This window comes from Babylonia areolata, chromosome 29 (assembly GCF_041734735.1).
Source record: "Babylonia areolata isolate BAREFJ2019XMU chromosome 29, ASM4173473v1, whole genome shotgun sequence".
Lineage (NCBI taxonomy): Eukaryota > Metazoa > Mollusca > Gastropoda > Neogastropoda > Buccinidae > Babylonia > Babylonia areolata.
In genome coordinates, this window is record NC_134904.1 from 1197539 (window position 1) to 1214407 (window position 16869).

A 16869-nucleotide genomic window follows, 5' to 3' on the forward strand; every position below is an offset into this window, starting at 1 on the left:
TGAAATTCTTTGGGTTACGGTAGATTTCTGTAACACGATGTTTTTGTCAATTGATGTGATGTAATAATGTTTCATCATTTACCACGTTAATGGCATGATGCTGTTGTAATTCGTTGCATGATATACTGTGATATCGTCAGTCTTTCATGATATCCATGCCTTTACTAGCATTTTGAATCATTCGTGTGCAATACAGGTTACGTTTCCATTTTCATTCTGTGAACCAATAAAAACGTTCGGCTGAAGATGTTAACGGGTGAAAAAGAGAGAGAGAGAGTGTGAGTGAGTGTGCGAGCGCGCAAGTGTGCATGCTATGTATAGTAGCACAAACCGCATGCTGTTTGTGATTGTGACTGTGTATATCCGCAAGTCTGCACAAATAATGATGGAGTGCTCACTTGTGTGTGTGTCAGTATGTAGGGAAGAGAATGTGTGTATGTGAATAAATCGAGACAGAGATTGTTTGTGCGTGCGTGCACATGCTGTGTGTTCATGCGTGTTTTGGTCTAATGGCTGAATTTAGTGTCTTTGCTGAATGAAAACATTATCCGGAGAACTGGTGCAACTTTGAGCACTTGAACTTGGAACTTGATTAAATCCGAAACAACGACACTGTGGCAGAGATACATGAATAAGATTTCAGGAAGTAAAGAACACAAAAGAGGTATACTTCAGGTATCAAAGAGTTATGTTTCAGTCTTAAGGCATCAAAGTTATTTTTCAGTCTTCAGGTATCAAAGAGTTCTTTTTCAGTCTTCAGGTATCAAAGAGTTCTTTTTCAGTCTTCAGGTATCAAAGTTCTTTTTCAGTCTTCGGGTATCAAAGTTATTTTTCAGTCTTCAGGTATCAAACAGTTCTTTTTCAGTCTTCAGGTATCAAAGTTATTTTTCAGTCTTCAGGTATCAAACAGTTCTTTTTCAGTCTTCAGGTATCAAAGTTATTTTTCAGTCTTCAGGTATCAAACAGTTCTTTTTCAGTCTTCAGGTATCAAAGTTCTTTTTCAGTCTTCAGGTATCAAAGTCATTTTTCAGTCTTCAGGTATCAAAGAGTTCTTTTTCAGTCTTCAGGTATCAAAGTCATTTTTCAGTCTTCAGGTATCAAAGTCATTTTTCAGTCTTCAGGTATCAAAGTCATTTTTCAGTCTTCAGGTATCAAAGAGTTCTTTTTCAGTCTTCAGGTATCAAAGTTATTTTTCAGTCTTCAGGTATTAAAGTTATTTTTCAGTCTTCAGGTATCAAAGTTATTTTTCAGTCTTCAGGTATCAAAGAGTTCTTTTTCAGTCTTCAGGTATCAAAGAGTTCTTTTTCAGTCTTCAGGTATTAAAGTTATTTTTCAGTCTTCAGGCATCAAAGTCATTTTTCAGTCTTCAGGTATCAAACAGTTCTTTTTCAGTAACTTGCAAAACAAGAGATTAAAAGGAACATTTTTAACTTTCAGAAAAAGTTCAATTTACCATCACATGCAGCTAATTTGACTCGAGCACTCGGTGTATGAAATATGAACAGGGGTGCTTAAAATGTCATAATGGCTGTCATACACCAAATTACTGACATTATAAAATGAACAAATTAGCGGCAAATCAAAACAATATGTGACAGTTTTCTGTGTCAGTGCAGACACGTACATGCACAGAGACAACATGTAAGCGGTTATGTGGACGAACAAAGAGACAAATATATAAAACTGACAAAAATAACACGTTACTTACAAAATAGTTCAAGTTCAGTAGGCCGATGTCAGGGAAACAAACCGCAAGCTAGATGACGGGACTTTTAAATATCGTATGTCATGTAATATCTTGTACACACAGACAAAGACATACAAACACGCTTCTCGCAACGTGAACACCCTACTCGAGTTACCGACAACCGATGTGCCAATGGTAGCATCGGTGCTATTCAGTGTTTCACCATACCACCAGAACGACACGTGCGTTTTGCGTTTAAACAACTAGCTTCTAAAATTGATAAAAGGTTGCTTTGTTAGTGGGCAACAATTGTTCTTCATCGAGTCAATTTTAATAATGCAACGAATGCTTTAACTATTCTGAGGACTATGTTTGACAAGACAAGGTGAAATTCATTATAAAAAAAAAAGGGGGGGGGGGGTTAATGTATACCTATATAGGCCTACTTCCCGTCAAAGAATCGACTGGAAATTTCTGACGTGAAACAAACACATGAGGTGCGTTCCTATTCTTTGCATCAAAGTGCGACACATGCAGCTGGGTGGCTGGAAAATGGGGTGCTGTTTCCAACGTGCTCAAATTACCTGCACTTCCTTTAGATGCAATGGTGAGTCATTTAATGGCTGAATGGAAAGAGCATGCAACAGTCTAATGGCTGAATAGAAACACTATGCAACAGTTTGATAATGGCCGAATGGAAACACAATATGCAGCAGCCGGTCTAATGGCTGAAACGAAACAAAATCTGAAAGTCTACTGAATCAGTAGCAAGGTGGAATTACAATATGCAACACTGGTCAGTGTATTGGCTGCATGGAAACACAATATGCAGCCGTCAGTATCACTCGCGGGTAGTCAGTGTGGGTGGGTGTGCACGGGTTCGACACGAGCCCACCCACCCATCTACCCACACATGTGTACTGAAAAAATTAAAAAATTTTAAAAAAAAGGAATAAATAAATACTGTCCCCTTTTCCCTTATTACATTCAAAATTTCACCCGTACTGAGGTCTTCATCAGGACAATATCACAACACACACACACACACACACACACACACACACACACACACACACACACGGAATAAATAAATACTGTCCCCTTTTCCCTTATTACATTCAAAATTTCTCCCGTAGGTCTTCATCAGGACAATATCACAACACACACACACACACACACACACACACACACACACACACACACAGCCCGGAGAAAACCCATATAGATTGATCGATTCATCAGTTTGATTGTTGATTGATTGATTTAGATTTTGTAGGGTCTCAGGGCATGCCAAGTACGTTTTGTTTTATCCGAAGACCGAGCATTGCTCTTCTTCTGTCTTTTTTTTTTATTTTATTTTATTTTTTTTTATTTTTTGGGGGGGGGGATAGATATGTTTTATAATTTAATTCATCTATTTATTTACTTATAAATTTTGTTTAAGTATATATGGCGTAGCGTATATGGATCAGTCCGCCTGCTTTGATGCCTCATTGAAACTGAAACTGAAATCCCGGCAACAGACAAACATTCCCTCGGGCATTTTTACGGTGTTGGGTTTGGAACATGAAACGCATTTCAGTTGCGTCAGCAGTCAATTTCAGAACCGAACATTTTCATTGGTCACATTAACAATACTCGGAATCTAAAACCCGTTTTCGATAAAACTCCACGCCGAGCTTTGCAGTATCTCGTATCGTCCGAGATTTAGTTATTCCAAAATGGCGTCTCGTAGCCATGTGGATGTGAACGAAAGACGTCTACGGCCTATTTATGGTTTGTAAACAGTGGTTTTATCACCTATATTTCCGAAAGGATAAATATTTAAGCGTCCATGATGTTAGTAGGGCAACGGACATGCTTGATTTAATTATTAGATCGAAAAACAATCAACATTCAATTCCCCAGAGACATCCGTTTGCCCTTTACAAAGAAACGATTTCAAGCGGTTCTCGCAGAAGTTCGGTAGTCACAGCAACATTTTGGCTGGAATTAGCTGCATACCAGTCGTCGAGTTAAAACGAGAAGATAATTTTTGACATACCCCATTTAGTTTCGCCACAATTTCAAGTCTTCATACATTGAAATCAACTGTGTGATAGCCATTTTCGTCAATCTGATCATTTCGGTGATTTCAAGCATAATCGGACTCAAATAGTTTCGTCTTGAAGTTGAAAGCTTGATCAAGTTGATGATCGCTCTTCAAATTAACATAATGTAACTTTATCTACCAGTTATACATAATATGTGCTGAAGCAGTATCACCTGACCAGCAGATAAAATGTATGGCCCATTTGTTTTGATACACATGCATGCTAAAACATGGACACTTAACTAAGTTAACAATAACACAAGATATAATAAAGTTAAGCCAGTAGAACTAGAAGAATAGATATGTGTGCTTGCAGATCTATATCTACTGACAACAACAGTACAGAAAGAATTTGTTTTAGGTTCTGTAAACTTCAACTGTTCAGATGAACAGAATGTGATATTTTATATTTGACATTGAAATTTTGATTGAGTGTCTGCACATAACTCATTAACTGGAAAACAGCCCCTTCCAATTATTTCAGTATTGTGCCATCGATTTTGATGAAAGGGCTAGGGTAGCTTTCAAGGCTGACTTTCCATCCAACCCAGAAACTTGTTACTTGTGACAACTGCTTTTATGTTCTTATTATTAACCTTAGTCTTACTCATCTATTGATAATGATACTGATAGATCTGTTCTGTATATATATATATATATATATATATATATATATATGGTCATTTTCCTTTTTACACTGTGGACATAGTAATTAATCTTTGGTTTCAAATTATTTCTCCAAATAAGCTTTGTTTTTATATATGCTGCCATGCACTGATGCAGTGAATCTCATGCTGAATCAGTGCTGAAACAGTAACAACATAGATTACATTATGATTTATTATGTAGTCCATTTTTAATCTGAAAATATTATACTTTGAATGATTTAGAAAGAAAGTCTTCAATGGGAAAGAACATCACTTGGAAAGTGAGAGCTGTAAGAAGTGAAAAAGAACTGTTTTATTTCATATCTGTGTTCATATTAATTTTCAAAAAGAAAGTTCAATAAAAACTCATGTTAAGTAAATATTGTCATAACCTCACATCAGTAACATAGTACTAATAACATAAACATGATAATTACAGTTACTTTGTGCGTCCAAGATAAAAACTTTAAATGGAATTGGAAGTGCTGGTACATTATTTTAAAAAAAAGAAAAATGCAAATAAGAACTTGTACTATCAAATCATCTTGGGGGAATGGCTCTGCATTCATTTTTATTTGGTGGTTAGTTTTTACTGCTGCCATCAGTGTTAATTCAGTAATTGAGTCAGAAATGGGGAATCTGGGAATCCATCAAAGCTTGAAAGAACTGAATGCATCATCAACACCACACCAAGTTGATGGATCTGATTGTGCTGCAAGGGCTAGCACAGTGCCAAGGAACAGCTGTGCTTATTAAAGACTAATAGTTGTTCCCTGCTTCTCCTGTTGATGATTCACGTATGTGAAAATTGACTAATGGAACAGGTAATTGTTTGGCTCAAACCGAGTCAGAGTCTTACATGGATCTTAATAATTTCACAATTGGCCAAGCTTCTTAAGGTGTCAACCCTAACTGCATGAAAATTCATATCAGAATGTAGACCTCCTTGTGAGTTTTATGGCTTGGATCCACAGTGGCACATAGGGTCATCAGATGATTATTTGATGTTTATTACTCTAATTTGGAGTCTTAGCCATTAGCACCTTAAAACCTAGACAAAAAACAACAACCCAGTTTTGGTGCCAAAGAGCATTTATGTATAAGCTTATCAGGAGGAGGATCTGTTTCTGAATCTGATAATAAGCATTGAACAGTTGTCTGCAGACATTTTACAATCAGAACCAAGATGTTTTCATAAAGTATCTATAGTTGAAGAATTTCTGCTGCCTTTGCAGTTCTTCTCTTTTCTATGAGTATGACATTAATCTTTTTGTGGTATACATTGATTAGCAAAATGTCTCATTTGGTTGCAGACTGCTTAGACAATGGCAACAACCGCAAAGCCATTCAGGAAGCGGACAAGGTGCTCAAAAAACAGAAAGACTTTCAATGTGCTAAGGTATGTCGTTTGCTTATGTTGTATCAGTGATATTATTATTAATATTATATTAATAATATAAAGTTTGGTTATATGTACTGCAGTATTGTTATGAGTTCTGATTTGTATCTTTGTATGGTTAGATTTCTGGGTTTATGTGTCTGTGTGTGTTTCATGTTCTGGTCTCTGTGTGGTTTGGCTTTGTTTGTTTCCTCTTTGGTTTTGTTGTTGCTGTTGTTGTTTTTTGTTTTAATTTCTTCATTATGTCACAGGTTTAGATAAGGTGTTTCCAAAATATCAAGTGTATGAAAGTGTTTCTGCATATGTTAGATGAACTGCAAAAGTGTTTCTGCATATGTTAGATATAATGCATGCATCTCACAAAGCAATACAGCTCATATACATTAATGCAAAGTGATTTGTCTCCTTTTTTTCTCTCTTTTTTTCTTTTTTTTTAAGAACAGACAATGTTGTTGTTTTTTGGAAAATAATCATATACAATAAATAGATACATAATACAGCTGACACTAAAATATGCATGCATTTGAAATGAGTTGATGATACCTGTTTTGTTCACTTGTGTTTTTGTTGGAACTACCTGACTGCATAGAGGGGAGGGTCAATGATCTCCCTTGTTTTGCTTCATCAAATCCCAGCACTCGGTTCTTTTTAAGTCTGGCCATGAAACCTACCACTTTTTAAAATATCTTCTCTCCCTGCTGCCTCTCTGTCTTACAATATTTCCAGCATTTTGTCTGCATAATAATAACTTTGTCTTTTATCCCTTTGATTCAGAGGTGTGCATGCAACTTATTTGCAAGTGAAAGCTGGGTATGAAAAAAACCTTTTATTTGTCTCTGCACAAGATTGAGTGCTATATTATATGAATTAAACATTTTGTTATTATGCTGCAGGCAGTGTACATGCTGAAAACACTTTGGTTTGTCTCCACTCAAAATTCAGTATTGTTTGTATTTATATTTAAAAAAAGATTGTCATTACTGATATTATTTTGTAATGCTGTAGATGTTGAAAGTGTTTTGATTTGTAGATTCAGTGTTATAAAATGAATACATTTATTATTATCATTGTTGTTCTTATAATTATTTGTTGTTTTTGTTGTTATCAAATTTTCTGAAAGAGCGGGTGCTAAAGGCTCTGGTGTTTTTCAACTTGTTGTGTCTGGATCATCAGAAGGACAGCACCATCCTGCTCCATTCAGCACTGTACATAGAATTCATTATCATTTTATTGATCATGATTATTTTCCAGTGGAGCAGGTGCTGAAAGCTGTGGTGTTATTGTATCTAGATCCTCAGGACGACAGCTCCATAAATCTCCATACAGCACTGTGTAAATAATTATGAGTTTATTTTTCAGTGGAGCAGGTTCTGAAAGCTGTGGTGTGATAGAAACTCTAAGGAGAGCTGGACAGTAAATGTCTTCAGAGAAGAAGCCCCCATGAGTCCGGTGTTTCGGCCCTTAACTCCTAACACTCAAAGGGGGCCGGGTGGCACCCAGGTCATGACTCCTGGATGCCCATGATCCATAATGATAATGCTCCAAACAGCACTGTATAGATCATTGTATTTATGATTATTTTTTCAGTGGAGCACGTGATGAAAGCTCTGGTGTTATTGTATTTGGACAGCCAGGATGATAGCTCCATCCTTTTTTCATTTAGCACTGTATCAATAATTATGAATATATTTATAATTATTTTCCAATGGTGCAGGTGCTGAAGCTCTTGTGTTATTGTATCTGGATCTTCATGACATTCTTTTCCATTCAGCACTGTATGAATAATTATAATCATAATCTGAAGATATTTATTATGATGATTATTTTCAGCCTAGTATGAATGTATTTATTATGACGATTATTTACATCATAGTATATATATATAATACATTTATTATGATGATTATTTTGTGATGTTGCAGGTGTTGAAGGCGTTGGCGTTGCTGCGACTGGGTCGTCAGGACGAGAGCTCTGTTCTGCTGCAGGAGGTGCATGGACAGCACCCCACTGATGACGCCACCCTGCAGGCCATGTCCATCTGCTACCGCGAGGTCCACAAATGTGAGTTCTGCACCTGATGCTGCAATAGCTGAGTGGTTGAAGCATCAGACTTTCAGTCCTAGGGTCCCTCCTGGGTTTGAATCTCAGTAATGGCACCTGGTGGGTAAAAGGGTGGAGATTTTTTCTGATCCTCGGTCAACGTATGTGCAGACCTACTAGTGCCTGAACCTCCTTCATGTGTACACGCATGCAGAAGATCAAATACTCATGTTAAAAATCATGTAATACATGTCAGCGTTTGCAGATTTATGGAAACAAGAACATACATAGCATGCACCCCCCCCCCCCCCCGAAAGCAGAGTATGGCTGCCTACATGGTGGGGTAAATAAACAAAACGGTCATACATATAAAATGTTACATGTCTGAGTTTGTATGTGTGCGTGCCTGAAATCTGACTGAATGACACAGGAAACAAATGATGAGTGCCCAATGGCAGCCGTGTGTGTATCTCACTATATGAGTCATATATACATATATCAGCCCACGCAAACCACATAAATTTGTCTGCTGTTTCATTGGAAGCAATTGCTGACTTTTACAAGAATTTTCTTGCATGCAAGGCACAGTGTGAAACATTTATTAAGCCTACATATACCATGTAAAGTTGTTTACTGTTTCACTTGCAGCAATCACTGACGTACAGGAATGCCCGCAAGGCACAGTGTGAGTCAGTATATATCAGCCCAGACTTGTTGTCTGCTGTTCCAGTGGAAGCGATCGCAGACCTGTACGAAAATGCCCACAAGACACGGTGTCAGTCAGTATATGTATCACTTTATTATCAGCCCAGACATGTTGTCTGCTGTTCCAGTGGAAGCGATCGCAGACCTGTACGAAAATGCCCACAAGGCACAATGTGACTCAGTATATGTCAGCCCACACCATACATGTTGTCTGCTGTTCCAGTGGAAGCGATCGCAGACCTGAAGGAGAATGCCCCAAATGTGAGTCAATATGTATCAACCCACGCTAAACATGCTCTCTGCTGTTCCAGTGGAAGCGATTGCGGACCTGTACGAGAATGCCCACAAGGCACGGCCAGACAACGAGGAGATCCTGTCGGCCCTATTCATGGCCCACGTCAGGCTGGGCAGCTACAAGAAGCAGCAGCAGACGGCCATGGCCCTGCACAAGCTCCGCCCCTCCAAGAACCCATACTACTTCTGGGCCGTCATGTCCAACGTCATGCAGGTGGGTGTGGGTGTGGCTGGGAGGAGGAGCCTGGGCACCAAGTGACAGGGGGTGGGTGGTGTCAGTGTATAGGATGTGTGTGGTTGAGTGATTGGGGTGGGCAGGGTAAGCGGGTAGGAAGAGGAGTGTTTGGGCATCATTGAGTCATTGATACGGATGGCCGGGGTTAGTGGGTAGGATGAGGAGCTTGGTTGATTGACAGGGGTGGGTGGGGTCAGTGGGTAGGGTGAGGAGCTTGGTTGAGTGATTGACAAGGGTGGTTGGGGTCAGTGGGTAGGATGAGGAGCTTGGTTGATTGACAGGGGTGGGTGGGGTCAGTGGGTAGGATGAGGAGCTTGGTTGATTGACAGGGGTGTTGACAGGGGTGGGTGGGGTCAGTGGGTAGGATGAGGAGCTTGGTTGATTGACAGGGGTGGGTGGGGTCAGTGGGTAGGATGAGGAGCTTGGTTGATTGACAGGGGTGGGTGGGGTCAGTGGGTAGGATGAGGAGCTTGGTTGATTGACAGGGGTGGGTGGGGTCAGTGGGTAGGATGAGGAGCTTGGTTGATTGACAGGGGTGTTGACAGGGGTGGGTGGGGTCAGTGGGTAGGATGAGGAGCTTGGTTGAGTGATTGACAGGGGTGGGTGGTGTCAGTGGATGGGGTGAGGAGCTTGGTTGATTGATTGACAGGGGTGGGTGGGGTCAGTGGGTTGGGTGAGGAGCTTGGTTGATTGATTGACAGGGGTGGGCAGGGCTGGATCATTGGGTGAGGAGCTTGGTTGAGTGATTGACAGGGATGGCTGGGGTCATTGGATAGGGTGAGGAACTTGGTTGATTGATTGACAGGGGTGGGTGGGGTCAGTGGGTAGGGTGAGGAGCTTGGTTGAGTGATTGACAAGGGTGGGTGGGGGCTGGATAGTAGGGTGAGGAACTTGGTTGATTGATTGACAGGGGTGGGTGGGGTCAGTGGGTAGGGTGAGGAGCTTGGTTGAGTGATTGACAGGGGTGGGTGGGGTCAGTGGGTAGGGTGAGGAGCTTGGTTGAGTGATTGACAGGGGTGGGTGGGGTCAGTGGATAGGGTGAGGAGCTTGGTTGAGTGATTGACAGGGGTGGGTGGGGTCACTGGGTAGGGTGAGGAGCTTGGTTGAGTGATTTACAGGGGTGGGTGGGGTCACTGGGTAGGGTGAGGAACTTGGTTGAGTGATTGACAGAGGTGGGTGGCCCTGGATTATAGGGTGAGAAGCTTGATTGAGTGATTGACAGGGGTGGGCAGGGCTGGATCATTGGGTGAGGAGCTTGGTTGAGTGATTGACAGGGATGGCTGGGGTCATTGGATAGGGTGAGGAGCTTGGTTGAGTGATTGACAGGGGTGGCTGGGGTCAGTGGATAGGGTGAGGAGCTTGGTTGAGTGATTGACAGGGATGGCTGGGGTCAGTGGATAGGGTGAGGAGCTTGGTTGAGTGATTGACAGGGGTGGCTGGGGTCAGTGGATAGGGTGAGGAGCTTGGTTGAGTGATTGACAGGGATGGCTGGGGTCATTGGATAGGGTGAGGAGCTTGGTTGAGTGATTGACAGGGGTGGCTGGGGCTGGATGATAGGAGTATGGAGGAGTGATTGACAAGAGTGGATGGGGCTGGATAATCGTATGAGGAGCTTGGTTGAGTTATTGACAGGGGTGGGTGGGGTCAGTGGATAGGGTGAGGAGCTTGGTTGAGTGATTGACAGGGGTGGGTGGGGTCAGTGGATAGGGTGAGGAGCTTGGTTGAGTGATTGACAGCGGTGGGTGGGGCTGGATAATTGGATGAGGAGCTTGGTTGAGTGATTGACAGGGGTGGTGGGGTCAGTTGAAAGGGTGAGGAGCTTGGTTGAGTGATTGACAGGGGTTGGTGGGTTGATGGATAGGATGAGGAGTATGGAGGAGTGATTGACAGGAGTGGGCAGGGCTGGACATCAGGGAGAGGGAGTATGGTTTTTGAGTAATTGAAAGGGGCGGGGCAGGTGTGGGCTGGTGACAGGCCCACAGTGTGAGGGAGAGTGTGAAGTGTGACAGGCACACAGTGTGAGGGAGAGTGTGATGTGTGACAGGCCCACAGTGTGAGGGAGAGTGTGATGTGTGATGTGTGACAGGCCCACAGTGTGAGGGAGAGTGTGATGTGCGACAGGCACACAGTGTGAGGGAGAGTGTGATGTGTGACAGGCCCACAGTGTGAGGGAGAGTGTGATGTGTGACAGGCCCACAGTGTGAGGGAGAGTGTGATGTGTGACAGGCCCACAGTGTGAGGGAGAGTGTGATGTGTGATGTGTGACAGGCCCACAGTGTGAGGGAGAGTGTGATGTGCGACAGGCCCACAGTGTGAGGGAGAGTGTGATGTGACAGGCCCACAGTGTGAGGGAGAGTGTGATGTGTGACAGGCCCACAGTGTGAGGGAGAGTGTGATGTGTGACAGGCCCACAGTGTGAGGGAGAGTGTGATGTGTGATGTGCGACAGGCCCACAGTGTGAGGGAGAGTGTGATGTGTGACAGGCCCACAGTGTGAGGGAGAGTGTGATGTGTGACAGGCCCACAGTGTGAGGGAGAGTGTGATGTGTGACAGGCCCACAGTGTGAGGGAGAGTGTGATGTGTGATGTGTGACAGGCCCACAGTGTGAGGGAGAGTGTGATGTGTGATGTGACAGGCCCACAGTGTGAGGGAGAGTGTGATGTGTGACAGGCCCACAGTGTGAGGGAGAGTGTGATGTGTGATGTGTGACAGGCCCACAGTGTGAGGAAGAGTGTGATGTGTGACAGGCACACAGTGTGAGGGAGAGTGTGATGTGTGATGTGTGACAGGCCCACAGTGTGAGGGAGAGTGTGATGTGTGACAGGCACACAGTGTGAGGGAGAGTGTGATGTGTGATGTGCGACAGGCCCACAGTGTGAGGGAGAGTGTGATGTGCGACAGGCCCACAGTGTGAGGGAGAGTGTGATGTGTGACAGGCCCACAGTGTGAGGAAGAGTGTGATGTGTGACAGGCACACAGTGTGAGGGAGAGTGTGATGTGTGATGTGTGACAGGCCCACAGTGTGAGGGAGAGTGTGATGTGTGACAGGCACACAGTGTGAGGGAGAGTGTGATGTGTGACAGGCCCACAGTGTGAGGGAGAGTGTGATGTGTGACAGGCACACAGTGTGAGGGAGAGTGTGATGTGTGACAGGCCCACAGTGTGAGGTAGAGTGTGATGTGTGATGTGACAGGCCCACAGTGTGAGGGAGAGTGTGATGTGTGATGTGTGACAGGCCCACAGTGTGAGGGAGAGTGTGATGTGTGACAGGCCCACAGTGTGAGGGAGAGTGTGATGTGTGATGTGCGACAGGCCCACAGTGTGAGGGAGAGTGTGATGTGTGACAGGCCCACAGTGTGAGGGAGAGTGTGATGTGTGATGTGTGACAGGCCCACAGTGTGAGGGAGAGTGTGATGTGTGATGTGTGACAGGCCCACAGTGTGAGGGAGAGTGTGATGTGCGACAGGCACACAGTGTGAGGGAGAGTGTGATGTGTGACAGGCCCACAGTGTGAGGGAGAGTGTGATGTGTGACAGGCCCACAGTGTGAGGAAGAGTGTGATGTGTGACAGGCCCACAGTGTGAGGAAGAGTGTGATGTGTGACAGGCACACAGTGTGAGGGAGACTGTGATGTGTGACAGGCCCACAGTGTGAGGGAGAGTGTGATGTGTGATGTGTGACAGGCCCACAGTGTGAGGGAGAGTGTGATGTGTGACAGGCCCACAGTGTGAGGGAGAGTGTGATGTGTGATGTGTGACAGGCCCACAGTGTGAGGGAGAGTGTGATGTGTGACAGGCCCACAGTGTGAGGGAGAGTGTGATGTGTGACAGGCCCACAGTGTGAGGGAGAGTGTGATGTGTGACAGGCCCACAGTGTGAGGGAGAGTGTGATGTGTGACAGGCCCACAGTGTGAGGAAGAGTGTGATGTGTGATGTGTGACAGGCACACAGCGTGATGTGTGATGTGTGACAGGCCCACAGCAGTCCAGACCCCAAACTGGCCAAGACCATGTACCTGCCGCTGGCCGAACGCATGACGAAGAAGTATGTGGATGAGGACAAGATCGACGCGGAGGCTGGTCAGTGCTGTCTGTTGGTTGATCTATCGGTTTATCTTGTTTATCTGTCAGTTTGTTGGTTGGTGTATGTCTGTCTGTCTGTCGGTTGGTCGATCTGTGTGTCTGTCTGTCTGTCATTTGGTCGATCTGTGTGTCGGTCTGTCTGTTTGTCGGTTGGTCGATCTGTGTGTCTGTCTGTCTTTCTGTCGGTTGGTCGATCTGTGTGTCTGTCTGTCTTTCTGTCGGTTGGTCGATCTGTGTGTCTGTCTGTCTGATTGTTGGTTGGTCGATCTGTGTGTCTGTCTGTCTGTCTGTCGGTTGGTCGATCTGTGTGTTTGTCTGTCTGTCTGTCGGTTGGTCAATCTGTGTGTCTGTCTGTCTGATTGTTGGTTGGTCGATCTGTGTGTCTGTCTGTCTGTTTGTCGGTTGGTCGATCTGTGTGTCTGTCTGTCTTTCTGTCGGTTGGTCGATCTGTGTGTCTGTCTGTCTTTCTGTCGGTTGGTCGATCTGTGTGTCGGTCTGTCTGTTTGTCGGTTGGTCGATCTGTGTGTCTGTCTGTCTCACCTCTCTTGCTTTCTGTCTCCACCCCATCCTTTGAAGAAGAAACTTGGGTGGGTTTTTTTAGTATGGAATTTCATTGAATAACTTTTTCAAAAAAACATCAACAAAAAAGAAAGATGATGATGTCATGATGGTGATGGTGATGGTGGTGATAATGATGATGATGATGTCATGATGGTGATGATGATGGTGGTGATGATGATGTCATGATGGTGATGATGATGTGACAGAGGTGTTGCTAAACCTGATGGTGATGATGTCATGATGATGATTGTGGTGATGATGATGTGACAGAGGTGTTGCTGTACCTCATGGTGATGATATCATGATGATGATGGTGGTGATGGTGATGTGACAGAGGTGTTGCTGTACCTGATGGTGATGATGTGACAGAGGTGTTGCTGTACCTCATGGTGATGATATCATGATGATGGTGGTGGTGATGATGATGATTATGATGATGGTGGTGATGGTGATGTGACAGAGGTGTTGCTGTACCTGATGGTGATGATGTCATGATGATGATGGTGATGATGATGATGTGACAAAGGTGTTGCTGTACCTGATGATGATGATGTCATGATGATGATTGTGGTGATGATGATGTGACAGAGGTGTTGCTGTACCTGATGATGATGATGTCATGATGATGATTGTTGTGATGATGATGTGACAGAGGTGTTGCTGTACCTGATGGTGATGATGTCATGATGATGATGATGTGACAGAGGTGTTGCTGTACCTGATGATGATGATGTCATGATGATGATTGTGGTGATGATGATGTGACAGAGGTGTTGCTGTACCTGATGGTGATGATGTGACAGAGGTGTTGCTGTACCTGATGATGATGATGTCATGATGATGGTGGTGATGATGATGTGACAGAGGTGTTGCTGTACCTGATGGTGATGATGTCATGATGATGATGATGATGTGACAGAGGTGTTGCTGTACCTGATGGTGATGATGTCATGATGATGATGGTGATGATGATGTGACAGAGGTGTTGCTGTACCTGATGGTGATGATGTCATGATGATGATGTCATGATGACAGTGGTGATGATGATAATGTGACTGGTGTTGCTGTACCTGATGGTGTGTAATGAATGGCGATGATGATGATGTGATGATGTCCTAGTGGTGATGATTTGACAGAGGTGTTGCTGTACCTGATGGTGATGATGTCATGATGATAGTGGTGATGATGTGACAGAGGTGTTGCTGTACCTGATGGTGATGATGTCATGATGATAGTGGTGATGATGTGACAGAGGTGTTGCTGTACCTGATGGTGATGATGTCATGATGATAGTGGTGATGATGTGACAGAGGTGTTGCTGTACCTGATGGTGATGATGTCATGATGATAGTGGTGATGATGTGACAGAGGTGTTGCTGTACCTGATGGTGATGATGTCATGATGATGATGGTGGTGATGTTGATGTGACAGAGGTGTTGCTGTACCTGATGGTGATGATGTCATGATGATGATGGTGGTGATGATGATGTGACAGAGGTGTTGCTGTACCTGATGGTGATGATGTCATGATGATGATGTCCTAGTGATGATGATGTGACAGAGGTGTTGCTGTACCTGATGGTGATGATGTCATGATGATGATTGTGGTGATGATGATTTGACAGAGGTGTTGCTGTACCTGATGGTGATGATGTCATGATGATGATGGTGGTGATGTTGATGTGACAGAGGTGTTGCTGTACCTGATGGTGATGATGTCATGATGATGATGATGTGACAGAGGTGTTGCTGTACCTGATGGTGATGATGTCATGATGATGATGTCCTAGTGATGATGATGTGACAGAGGTGTTGCTGTACCTGATGGTGATGATGTCATGATGATGATGGTGATGATGATGTGACAGAGGTGTTGCTGTACCTGATGATGATGATGATGATGATGTGACAGAGGTGTTGCTGTACCTGATGATGATGATGATGATGTGACAGAGGTGTTGCTGTACCTGATGGTGATGATGTCATGATGATGATGGTGATGATGATGTGACAGAGGTGTTGCTGTACCTGATGGTGATGATGTCATGATGATGATGATGATGTGACAGAGGTGTTGCTGTACCTGATGGTGCTGGAACTCCAGGACAAATGGCAGGAAGCCGTCAACCTTCTGGAAGGACCGCTCGGAGGTAAATATTTCTTTCTTGTTTCTGCGTCGTACTGTGTGTGCTGTGGCTCAAACCTTCGCTTTTAGTTCTTGTTGAAAAGATTTCTTTGGTCTCCGCATCCCACAGTGATTTAAGGAACTGAAGAGAGAAAAATGTATTGAGCAGTTGCGATTTCATTGTTCAGACTTAAATGTACAGATCACTGTTTACCAATCGAAACAGGGCAGGCAAATGAAATTCCAAGAGGAAACTGTTGAAAATGTGACAGTCATGTGTGAGTGTATGAGTGTGTGTGTGATCAGAGAGGGTGAAGAGCGAGCTGAACCTGCAGCCTACACGGCGTGCTGAGCTGTCCTGCAAGCTGTGCAAGTGGGACAAGGCCAACGCCATCTACAGGACGCTGCTGCAAAACAAGTACGTGTCTCTCACCACTACAACTCTGGGCTGGGGCGGAGGGTTTGGGGGATGGTCAGGAGGAGAGGATGTTGTGTGCAGATTTGGGGAAGTTCAGCTGAGATCCATTGATCAGGAATAGTTTTTGGGACTTTTTGTTGTTGTCGTTTTTGGGTTGGTTTTTTTTGTTTTTTTTGCTGGTCTTGGACATGTTTACATGTGTGATTGATAGGTGGTACTGACGGGCGCAGTAGCCGAGTGTTTAAAGCGTTGGACTGTCAATCTGAGGGTCCCGGGTTCGAATCACGGTGACGGCGCCTGGTGGGTAAAGGGTGGAGATTTTTACGATCTCCCAGGTCAACATAAGTGCAGACCTGCTAGTGCCTGAACCCCCTTCGTGTGTATATGCAAGCAGAAGATCAAATACGCATGTTAAAGATCCTGTAATCCATGTCAGCGTTCGGTGGGTTATGGAAACAAGAACATACCCAGCATGCACACCCCCGAAAACGGAGTATGGCTGCCTACATGGCAGGGTAAAAACGGTCATACTCGTAAAAGCCCACTCGTGTGCATACGAGTGAACGCAGAAGAAGAAGAAGAAG

The 16869-nt window shown here is 43.9% G+C and overlaps 1 protein-coding gene across 2 annotated transcripts in view; it reads left to right on the forward strand.

The window, feature by feature from the left end:
- Positions 1–3399: 3399 nt before the first annotated feature.
- LOC143274682 (N-alpha-acetyltransferase 25, NatB auxiliary subunit-like) overlaps positions 3400–16869 on the forward strand; it is a 53481-nt gene continuing 40011 nt past the window's right edge. For both annotated transcript variants that reach the window (XM_076578564.1, XM_076578565.1), the window contains exons 1-7: positions 3400–3463; positions 5740–5825; positions 7748–7886; positions 8882–9078; positions 13072–13177; positions 15812–15892; positions 16174–16285. In XM_076578564.1, the coding sequence (XP_076434679.1) occupies positions 3409–3463; positions 5740–5825; positions 7748–7886; positions 8882–9078; positions 13072–13177; positions 15812–15892; positions 16174–16285 (776 nt within the window). In that variant the 5' untranslated portion in view covers positions 3400–3408. The remainder of the gene's footprint in view (positions 3464–5739; positions 5826–7747; positions 7887–8881; positions 9079–13071; positions 13178–15811; positions 15893–16173; positions 16286–16869) is intronic.